The sequence below is a fragment of the Lepisma saccharinum genome, chromosome 17, assembly GCF_977018435.1.
Source record: "Lepisma saccharinum chromosome 17, izLepSacc3.1, whole genome shotgun sequence".
In the NCBI taxonomy this organism is placed as follows: Eukaryota; Metazoa; Arthropoda; class Insecta; order Zygentoma; family Lepismatidae; genus Lepisma; species Lepisma saccharinum.
In genome coordinates this window covers 19,935,799-19,948,046 of record NC_139245.1, presented here as the reverse complement: position 1 = coordinate 19,948,046, position 12,248 = coordinate 19,935,799, and the positions used below count along the sequence as shown (strand labels likewise).

The 12,248-nt window shown below is 38.8% G+C and overlaps 1 protein-coding gene across 6 annotated transcripts in view; it reads right to left on the bottom strand.

Annotated features, from left to right (window-relative positions):
* Positions 1–2,165, bottom strand: part of LOC146001564 (uncharacterized) — a 155,315-nt gene extending 153,150 nt beyond the window's left edge. For all 6 annotated transcript variants that reach the window (XM_083139041.1, XM_083139043.1, XM_083139044.1 and 3 more), the window contains exon 1: positions 1,806–2,165. In XM_083139041.1, the coding sequence (XP_082995167.1) occupies positions 1,806–2,030 (225 nt within the window). In that variant the 5' untranslated portion in view covers positions 2,031–2,165. The remainder of the gene's footprint in view (positions 1–1,805) is intronic.
* Between the last annotated feature and the right edge of the window lie 10,083 nt (positions 2,166–12,248).

Sequence of the window (12,248 nt, the reverse complement as noted above, 5' to 3'; positions counted from 1 at the left end):
TCGTGTTAGTATCAGGATCAAGAAATTGGAAATAATTGCGAACCATTGGCGCTAGCCCCACGAACCATTGGTGCTAGCCCCACGAACCATTGACACTAGCCCCACGAACCATTGACACTAGCCCCACGAACCATTGGCGCTAGCCCCACGAACCATTGATTCTAGCCCCACGAACCATTGGCGCTAGCCCCACGAATCATTGGCACGTGGTTAGGTTAGGCAAACAAGGTTAAAATTTGGTGTCGTGGTAGTATCAGGAATATATACAGGTATATTTGGTTGTGAAACAAAGAAAATCGCGAAAATCAACAGTTTCCATTCCGAAAACTAACGCCTTATTTTCGCTTATTTTGCAATTTCTAGATGTTCTACACCTTCAGGAATGTTCCGCGAAGCAGATACGAATGTCAAAAATTGACGGAACGAAAAAATTAGAGGTGTCCGAAGGATAGTAAATTTTTACCAAAAAATCATGCCTACCACCAGAATGTAATAAGAAAGCCCTTCATTTTGATACTGCAAAGCTCTGAAAATGAACCTGCTCTCAGTTCCAAATATGTAGTGACTTTTACAGGAAGGGTGAGCAAGTGACCAATACAGTTTAGCCGATTGTCTTATGATATTTTAAAATTCTCCTAGCAGAAAGACGAATTATCGTACAATTTTGGAAATCATTGTCACACGAAATCTGAACCTTCCTCAAAGTAACGAGGGCTAGACTCTAGTTTACATCCTTCTTGCCCGTTTACAAAAACGTGCTAGCAGACAGCCGGCGCTCCGGCATCCGTAGGGTAAGTAAGTTTTTCTTTTTACACTTTCTGTCACACGTCTGTGAAGTTCGCCACATTTTCCTCAGCCACAAATAGAAGCCACGCCCACGCCGCGCCCCTTACAGCAGGGTTGCAATCCCAGAAACCAGACCTTCCCAGCCAATATGTAAATGAACATTTGGGATAGTACTAAATCATGAAAGTTTCATTTCATGATTGGAATCACGGGAACGAGGTATGCCTACGAGGTTAGGTTAGGCCTGTTAGGTTAGGTTCCATTAGCACTCATTTCACCCCTAAATATGTGCTTCATCATCGAAAAATGTCCTCAGTACGTTCAATCACGCATATCCAGACAACATCGGTTTTTCTCGATTTTCTCCTCCAGGAAATTATTCCTCGCCTTGGGATTTACTTCGTTGAATTCCTTATAAAATAACCTTTCCAACGATATATGACACGTATTCCTTAGGAAAAGGACGTAAACTAGAGTCTTACCGTAACGAGCACTGTTTGGATTTGAAAAAAGATTATTTATGTTGAAAAAAACTTAAAAAATACCTTATGCAAGCATATGCACATCTCATGGACAAGCGTCAGTAAGTGTTGTAGACTAGTGGGAATGAATGTAGAAGTAAATCGGAACCTTAGTAGAATGCATTTAGGGAATTTATTTTAATGCTAAGAGAACCAAACCTGACCTGCCTAACCACGAAAGCATATATTGAACAAAATCTTAAGTAATCGCTAAAACTCCGCAGTATGTATTAACAGACATAAACCGAAATCGAACCATGTAAAAATTGCATTCTTAGCATGATGAAATCGCAATAAAACAAAAGGAACTTGGCCCATTAATAATAATGATAAATGCACTAAACCTGACCACATCAATCTAACAGAATAAACACATATGTTCATTACACAATAGGAACTTGGTCCTTGAATTTTTTGTTATTTTTCAAATGCCCCGTCATTGGAAATTTTTGAGTGTCGTTTGAGTGCAACATTACGAAAATGAGGTAAAAATCTTACCTTATTATACTCTCCTGAATCACTACACTGGCAAGCTTCCAAATCTATGCGCTGAAGACGTTTTTCATAAAGTTTCCTGAACTCTTCAAGTAATTTCAGCGTTTGGGTCTCTTCCAGAGCTGCATTCTCTGTTTCGTTTGTGTCTGACGACGGGAAAGTGAAAGTATTATCCGTGGTTTGAATCACGTTACACGTTGATGATCCACAATTGTCATTAGACGACATGGTAATTTTAATTAACTGCACTACTGGCTGTAATTAATTTCAAGCACAACACTCCGAAATATGAACTAACTACGAACCTAAGGGAAACCTACAACACTAACATTTCTCTCGTTTTGTTGATATCCAGGATGGTCACTACCATCACGGGTCTTACTTATCGCACAACACTTGAGCAACCTTGTGTTCTGACGTCACGAGACAAACCTTTTTAATTTTAGGCTAAATGACTACGTTTTTAGGTTAGGCTAGCTATGTTTAGTTTTCTTAGCCTAAATAATAATTTTTTATTGTATTTATGCTAATGTAACCTAATCTAACACGCCCAACCTAACCTCGTTGGCATTCCTCCTCTGACGTCAGAACACAAGATACCAAAACTGTAGTGCGACAAGGAAGACCCTACCATTCACAGCGTTCGAGACAATGTTTCAAACTAAAAGGACTATATGCATCCAAATCTTCTAGGAGCCCCTCTTTTTTCCTTTCACTTACTTGCCATGCATTTATATTTTAATTGAATGTACCAGTACTCGAAGTGAAGAGGTGGATGCTATTCCTTATACTCAAACTAGAATGTATTAATTTCTTCCAGTTTTTTTTTTTTTTTTGAAAAAAAAATGCAAATAAATACTTTTATTAGCAATTCGCAACACTGTCAGAATGTAAACAAAACAATAACGACAGTGGCAAAGACCATAAACGGAAGAGTAGTCATTCGGTAGCCATGTTCCAATCAAAGATTTACCATAGGATTTACTACGGAAATGTTATCATAGATGTTATCACCATAGAATGCATCTATCTGCGCTTTCCAGATTTCACCAGCGTGCATCAGACTGGTGCACCAAAAATGACGTCAAATTCGGTTGCTGAACAAACTTTCAAAAATATATATATTTTAAACTTATATTTATCGAAATTTACCGTAACCTATGTAGTGCAAAATAAGAATTTTCACATTCTTCACTTTATTTATAAAGCCTATTTTCCATAAAGCAATTTCAGTTTGTGTTTCATTTCTGTTGCGCAAGTTATGATCAAATATTTTTGAGCAATTAAGAGAAAATACACTGAGAAGATTACATCAGTTGCACAGTGCATATTAATACTTAGTTAATGTATAATTATTACAAGGAAATAATGTGTATAACCAAGGGTGTATTTAAGGGGGGTTCAACGGGTTCACCCCCCTTTCGTTCAGTAAAATTACCTGAGTTACCTGTTCTATCCGCTTGTTAATAAAAATTTCTTCGGACTTAGTTTATTCTCTTAAATTAGAGACGTAGGACGGGATACGGATGGGAAGGAAAATACGTAATTCCACATACCAGATGGGACTGCAGACAAAATGTCTGCAATTTCCTGATAGTTTCGGAATTTCTGCGATAAGAAACTGCATTGAGACTGTCAAATCAGTTATTTTTCCCCCTCGAGTCATCCAAAAAGAGATTTGGTTTTTTAAAAACGCAGTGACAGAAGATGAACAGAAAGGTATCAATACTAGCGTGACTTCGTGACCACATACACAACTTTGTCGGGTCCAGCACCCCCTGCTCCCCAACAAGCTTCCGGCCAGCAGTCTCCTGCATTTTCACTTACGAAATAAAGCAACCTAATCATACCAAAAGTTGATCCACCCCTCCCCCCCACCACCGCGTGAACTATATATACGCCCATCTGTATGACAATATCCCATACTGAAATGGTACGATATGTTTTGAATTTTGTACTGCGAGAAAAACCGCCTCATCTCGTTACCCCGAACGCATTAATTGGTTTGTTCACAACTTCACAACTAAGGATCCTATCGAGACGAGACATGGCAGCCTTGGTCTCGTTCTCGTTGAGAGTTGTAAATGTCTGTCTCGTGTTTATTTGTAAATATCTCATTGACAGTCTCGTCTCGATTTATAAACATCCGTCTCGGTTTGGTAGGGCAAATCTCGTTCTCGTCTCAAGTCTCGAGAAATATAGAATTAACAACGTATGCAAAGGCTTATCAATATAAAAAAAAACCTTCTTAATATATTTTTTTTCCTTTTACTCCTCGTTTCGACGGTACGAGTCCTCGAAAACTGAATATTATCCTCCTATAGGTATATGCAAACCAAACCGCAGATTCAGAATTACCAGCAATGAACTGGTGTTGTAATTATTATACAGAAAATTCATGATTTTTCTGAGGAAGTCGCATGTTCCAGGTTTGTGTGTGGGGGGGAGGGGTTCCTGCACGCCGACTTCGAATACTGCTTGCAGTCATTCATCTTCATTGTAGCGATTAGTCAAAAGTGGGAAGAAAATGAATGCAAGAGCTTTCGTGCATCGGTCACACATTTATATCAAAAAATAGATGATTTAACTGCAAAATTCAATGAACGATGTGAGAAAACACTTCCCCGAACTTCCACAAGTATAAAGAAACTGCATTCGGTAAGTAATTTCTCCTGTAAATTTGAAGAAATCCGTTTGTCCGATACGAGAAATTTACCGAGAAGATACATACTAAATTAACCATGCGTTCTCGTCGTTGCGGTTAAACAAAGTGACGGAAAAGCAACGTAAAAGTAGGCTAAATACAAAAATTTGCAATATATATATTAACTGAAGAAAACTGTCATTTACTGCAGGAAATTTAAAAACTCCCCGTACGTTTTTATACCGTATCACTTCTTATATTGCAGAAATTGGCGTGTAAACCAGAGTGTTCTAAACGTATTATAACTATTCTATGGTATTATCTTAAAATTTGCGAAGAAAATATTATGACGGAAATAATTGTAATTCCAGAAAAGGCATTCCAGTCAGAACCAACCTATGTATTCGCAATGAACAAGGCTGTTCACGTGTTCAGCCATTGATTATTACAAGTTTTGCTTTGTCACCCTAATGGGAAACCCTCTACCGAGTGCAGGGGCGCCGACTTGTCAAAATTATTGGGGGGGGGGCACTGATCATTGAAATAAATTAACGAATGACTCACTCACTCCCTTTTTTAAAAATAAAAATTACGTCCTCATATAGCAGTTTTTAAGCAGCTATTATATTCCTCATACAAATGAAATGTAACAGGAAAAACGTTTAGAAAATGTTTCAAAGTCTCTTTACGTTTTTTGTGTCTGCTCATTTGTTTTTTAGATAACCATTAACATTTTTATTGAAAAGTATGTATTTACATTAAGAGACCAACCTAACAGTTTTATGCTGACTTCGGTAGCCGAGCGTGTTGGGTGGTCGACTCAACTCGCTTTGATCCAGAGGTCTCGGGTTCGAGTCCCGTCGAGGGCATGTGTGTGTTTTAATGTCCGCAACAGACATGTGATGGGTTGCAAATAACGAATATTTAACAGTTTTATTTAATTATTTACATAAATGCTAACACAAATCGCAGGAAAATAGTTTTAATTGTTTGTTCTCGCTACAATATTTTACTTTTTAAATTTAATTTTGAAATAATAAAAAAAATAGCATGTACACTAAGATATAAAGTGACATACACAACAAAAACATATGAACATGATTTAAAAATAAAGCAAAAGTTGCTCTTCGCAGTGGGTTATTTTTTATGAACTCATCAACGAGCGGTCTCAGGTCCAAATTATCAAGCACAGTTTGATGTATGTGGAGTACCGCCAAGCTGCTTAGTCTCTTCTGCGTCATTGTAGATATGTCTTTAGTCGGCTAATAGCACTGAATGACCTTTCGGCTGTGGCTGTCGTCACTGGCACAGTGCGGAGGACAATCATGAATTTGGCTTCAGGAGGGTGGTGTCTTCCAAAAGAAACTTCCTTATGTCACGTATGGTAGTTAGAACCACTTTCTTCTGTTTGGCGATATCACCAAGCATGGACATGTGTAAGGAGAGCCTATCGGCATCCAAATCTTGCCGAAAGAATTCTCGCGTTTGCTGAAAGTTTGTTATGCAACTGTTCACAGCTGAGATGCATTCTTTCTCTACGGCTGTTACTTTTTGTAGTCCTGTACATTCATGTCCTTGCTTAACACATGATTTTGCTGTGTCACACACGTCAGTGTATATTGATTTATAATACTATTTTGGAGTGTAGAACTTGTGATGTTTGGCAGCATCAGGATTTTCAAGTCTCTTGTGACGTTGCCGGGGCAATTCTGGCTCATCAACAAGGCTTGATTTACCCTCTGTGCATTTCAGCCAGAATTGCTCAAAACTCATTCGCTTTTCTTGAAAGATGTCAGTCAAGTATTTTAGTTTTGATTCCACTTCTGTAGAACCAATGCGTGGAGACTGAATCTTACAGTTTACCTCTTCTATTGGACCCATCACATGGCAGTAGAGGGAGAGAAAGAAAAATGTCTTAAAGTGAAGCATTGTCTTCAGGTATCCAGCACATTTTAATGTTGCGTCAGTAGAATCTTCTTCAGAAAATTTCTCAAGAAATTTGAGAAGGTTTTTCATAGTTCCTTAAGATCTGTTGCATACTGGAGGCTCTCAACGTCCACCGACGAGGGCAAAGTGGACGCAGTCCAGTATGGCCAGCCTTCTCATTCACATCAATAATATTCCTAAATATTTGCATTCTTTTAGGGGATTCCCAAACAGTCTCTAACAAGTCGTTGGCTAAATTCATTATGTCTCTGATTAATATATGTAAAATAGTAAATAATCATTATATACTTAGTATATAGTAATAAGTCATGTGTTTTGCTGTCTCCGGTGATAGCCCCCCCCCCCCAAAGTTGATGGTTTAGAGGTCTCAGCCCCCGAAAGTTGATGGTCTAGAACATTTCAAATGTGTATTTAAAGTTAAGTTCATGTGGCACAATTCAGAGTAAACTTTAAAAGATAAGAAAAATAATACATTAGATCCTCTTAAGCAAAATTATTTGGGGTGCTCTGCCCCCACATCATTAACATTGGGGGGCTCGAGCCCTCTTAAGCTCCATGGAGTCGGCGCCTATGACCGAGTGGCTGAATTATAGTAAATACTGCTATACTGTTAGGTCATAATTCATCTCCAAGAAATGGAGCACAGATTTTTGCACTGGAACTTACTTGAAGATACTTGTTTTACACAGTAATGGTAATTTTAAAAAGTTGTTAATTCTCGACGTTTTCTGCATTGCAAGTGTCTGGAACTTATCGAAAATTGTTTGCTTTTACTCCAGCAGGGCGATTTTGAACATTTCCCGACTTTGTCGGGAAATGGCGAATTTTTCCCGTCCCGAATGTCGGTATTAAAAAAGGCAGTGTCTGCTGCCACGTTCTTTTTCTGCTGGAATCTAAAAAAAGACTCGGTCTTTGTTTTATCGTGATTTCATCATGCTATGTATGCAATTACGTCTGTAACACATACTGTGAAGTTGTAGTTGTAGCGATTACTTTCACAAAAATGTTTATAAGATTATGTCCCTCAGCATTCTTCTAATAATAAACCTAAATGTTCTCGTAGTTAGGTTAGGTTCTGTTAGCATTAAAATAATATCGCTAAATGCTTTCTAAAGAAAAAGATTCTAAAGCCCCTATCACACGGAACTGGATTTCTAGTTAGAATGCCCTAGTTGGCGATGAACTGACTTTCTGGGTAGTAATCATGGCCGCCTGGCTGACTGCTTGACTGGTTTTGAGGAATAGGACATGTTCTAATTGCTACTAACTTCTTCGACTAGATTGTGTGGAACAGCCAATCAGAGCAAAGTTTGGCCATGTGAAGATATTCTGCGAGTTTGTAAAGTAGCCCTTTTTGTCTGTGGCTTCCGAGTGCATACAACACGAAAGGCATGTTTACAATTGAAAAAGCTAAAATATTCTTCCATACGTGTATAGTAAACGTTGTAAAGTATGTATTTTATCAGCGCCGTTCTTCTCTACCTAAAAGCATTTAATGCGATGCGATATTCCTCTCGGTTGGATAGTTATCGTATTTTAAAAGTGTGAAGTGATACGTTGTTTACATCTCGCGCGGCCGCCATTATGGGAACGAAAGACTATCGACAAGTACGGTATAACAAGGCCGCGTCCGAATCGGCAGCAGATGTCACCTAGAGCACCGTTCCATCCGGGGACTCAGCCAACCTCCGTTGTCCGAATTGGCGGCAGACGTTGAGTCGGAGGGGAGAGCTGAGAGGGGCGACAGATGCACGCTTGAACTCGCTGTGACGCTGCGCTTGGCAGCCATATTCTAACTTTCACTTTGTACAGACAACATTTAGATTAGACGATGTAAAACTCAGTGATACTTTAACATTTTATCGATAATACTGAATGTAGAAAAATTGTAAATGATGAAATAGCATGTTACATTTTTAATATGAGTAGTAAATAGGTGGAAATCATTGTGATGTTTGTTTGGCGTGTGCCTTCTGCTTCCGTGCGGTGCGCCTGCGCCCCAGAGCGCTGTGGGTGAAGTTCGGGCTGACACCTGGCGGGAAAAGTGACAACCGTACTACAAGGGGACATGTAAATTCGGACGACTTTGACGTGACTTCGACGGCATGAGAGTGCAACGGGAGAGAACGGGACGGAGCGCTTGCCAATCCGGACACGGCCTTTACCGTGTGAGGCGAAAACTAGCAAATGGGTAGCCAGTCCAGCGTCAACTAGATCATTCCAACTAGAAATCCAGTTCCGTGTGATAGGGGCTTAAATTGCCTGTACATTCATTCCCACTAATCATAAATTTGCATTTTTCTCGTCTAAATCAGTTCTTAAGATTTGTAACATACTCTTAGCGGACGAATTACGTGGCAGCAGCAAATTTGACGCTTATTCTTACTGCTGACACGTGCGTGGCAGCAGACTCGGCCATTAAAAAAATTTCCCGTCCCCATCCCGTCCCGCCCAAAAAAATGGTAGTGTCTGCTACCACGTTCTTTTTCTACTCTAACCTCAAAAGAGACATACGCGTGGCAGCAGACTCGGTCTTTGTTTTATCGTGATTTCATCATACTATGTATGCAATTACGGCTGTAACACATACTGCGAAGTTTTAGCGGTTACTTACACAAAAATGTTTGAAGATTAGGTACCTTACAGGGTTGGCATGTTTAAAACAAAAGTGTTTAAAACACTTTGTTTTAAACGTTTAAAACACACGGCTTTGTTTTTTTTACAAATGTTTTAAACGTTTAAAACAATGTGTTTTAAACATGTTTTTTTTACAAGTGTTTAAAACACATTTTGGTGGTAGATATTTTATAGTCTGTGATATTTTTTTTGTTTAGCAACCCTATTTATCATTTAATCTGTGTCAATTAATCCGTGCTTTGCAGATCTCACTTATCGCACAACACTTGAGCAACCTTTTGTTCTGACGTCACGGGAGAAAGCTTTTTAATTTTAGTCTAAATGCCTATGTTGTTAGGTTAGGCAGGCTAGCTATGTATGCACAAGGTAGCAAAATTGTTGTGCGACAAGAAAGACCCGTTCTTTACTGTAGAAATCGAAACCTCTCAGTTCCTTGTTTCGTATCGTCCTGTAAGTTTGAGACTGGTGGAAGCTTGAAATGGAAACTAATTATCTAAATACACAATGCGTGATTTTGATCATGACGTGATTTTTTTTCTTTTGCGATACGATTCATTGGTCTGTATAACTGAATGAAGCGCAGATGCTTACTATTGGTAACATAATTTTGTACTTTGAAAGATAAATTCATTTGGAGAATCTATTATGACACTGCAGGTTGTTTTCTGCTATATAAACTGTTCAGGCAGCAGTAAATATTTCACCGTGATTTTTTCAGGACGAGGATAGTAATTCTATAATATTTAGTTTCTTGAAATTTAGATGAATATAAATCCTAACCTACTTCAGTAGTGGCGGAAAAAGGAGGGCTATTACCCACAACTTTTGTCCCTGCAGACACGGGCGCCGACTTGTCAAAATTATTGGGGGGGGCTCTGATCACTGAAATAAATTAATGAATGACTCACTCTCTCCCTTTTTTAAGTTTTGGCCTCAGTGTTCGGAATCTCATAACAGCTAGGGGTGTGCGGGATCCCGAAAAGTCAGGACCGGGATCGGGAAAAAAAAATTCCCGTTCCGAGCCGGACTTCGGGAAATGATTTCCTGAATTTTCGGGATCCCGTGCAGTCGGGAAATACCGAATGCTCATTTGAAAATGTCGTTATTTCTCGACGTTTTCTGCATTGTCAATTTCTGGAACTTACCGTAAATGGTTAGTTTTTAATCCAGAGATCACTTAAAGTGAAAATGACGTGTATAATTCGAGATTTTCAGAGCTTCGGGAAATTTTGAATATTTCCCGACTCAGTAGGGAAATTGAAAATTTTTCCCGTCCCGCACACCCTTAATAAAAGCCCATGAATTCCTCAAAAATATCATTTTTTTATTCACAGTTCGAATGCAGAATATTAATTGTCCACGGATGGATATGTCACAAGTTTCGTCAACCGTCAACCATAATTGCAAAATATTCCCGACTTTTATTATCTGCTACCACGGAGCGTAAAAGAGATCTCCCTAATATATCAATGATCTCGTTCTGAATGTCATGCGAGAGCCATTTGTACAGTGGGATCCATGAGTATTACCGTGCAAATTGTCCATGACTATTTTCATTAATTTTTCTCTTACATCCTATGTGTTTTTAAGCGATGGATTTTTAGGTATGCTGGTGCAGAAGTTGTCAACAGCTTGTTTTGAGTTTTCTTTTAATTCTTGAAGCTGTTATTGGGTCAAATAAAGTGCACGAACATGGTGATGGACAATTTGCAAGTTAATACTCATGGATCCCACTGTACCCCGAACGTCCCATCCACTACCCTAGTTCATGCACATCGTCTTTTGAAACTCTTTTTTAGTAAAAATTTTAACAATACTCATAATTACATACTTAGTATATACTAGTAATAAATCATGCGTTTTGCTGTCTCTGGTGATAGCCTCCCCAAAGTTGATGGTTTAGCGGTTTCAGCTCCCAAAGTTGATGGTCTAGAAAATTTTAAATGTGTATTAAAAGTTAAGTTCATGTGGCACAATTCAGAGTAAACTTTACAAGAGAAGCAAAATAATACATTAGATCCTCTTAAGCAAAATTATTTGGGGGGATCTGCCCCCACATTGTTAATATTGAGGGGCTAGAGCCCCCCCCCCAAGTCCCATGGAGTCGGCGCCTATGCCTGCAGTAGAGGTGTGCGGGATCCCGAAAAGTCGGGACCGGGATCGGGAAAGAAAATTTCCGTCCCGATCCCGACTTCCGGAAATGACTTCCCAACTTTTTGGGATCCCAAGCAGTCTGCAAATTCCGAATGGTCATTTTAAAACGTCGTCAATTCTAGACGTTCTCTGCATTGTGGTTTTGTACCAGAAGTGCAAAAACAAGCACTTAAGATGGAAATTACGGGTAGAATTCGAGATTTCAAGAGCTTTGGCGAAATTTCGAACACATCCCGTCCCGAAAATTTTCCGGCTTTTTCGGGAAATTGAGAATTTTACCCGTCCCGAATGTCGGGATTTAAAGCATTTCCCGTCTCGACCCAAAAAATTCTGTCCCGCACACCCCTTCCCTGCAGTATGGTAAACCTTATCTCCAAAGGTAAATAAACTGTCCTTGTCGCCATTGTACTCATAAAAATGAGTATTTTTTCTCTTTAACGACTTTACGTATAATTTACTGGGAAAAGGTTGAATTTGTTTTGTTTAAAACATGTTTAAAACATGTTTTTTTAAACTCATGTTTAAAACTATGTTTAAAACAAAAAAAACATGTTTTAAACAAAAAAAACCAGTTTGTTTTGTTCTTTTTAAAAAAAACACAAATTTTGCCAACCCTGGTACCTTAGCATTCTTCTAATAATAAACCTAAATGTTCTCATAGTTAGGTTAGGTTGTGTTAGCATTAAAATAATATCGCTATATGCATTCTAGAAAAGATAAAGGTTCTAAATTACCTGTACATTCATTCCCACTAGTCATAAACTTACATTTTTCTCGTCTTTATATGTTCCTAAGATTTGCAACATCTTCTTAGCAGACTAATTAAGTGGCAAGAGCAAATTTGAAGCTTCTTCTTACTGCTGACACGCGCGTGGCAGCAGACCCGGCCCAAAAAAATCTGTCTCGCACACCCCTAAACATAATCAACAGTAAACGATGCACCGTTATTCATAAATTGTGGAAATGTCGAGCATGTTCTTGCATGCTCATGAGGTGGTGTTTTTTTAATCGCTTTACTTGGCGTAGGGACATTTTGACTACGTCTGTATGGACATTGCCGAAAA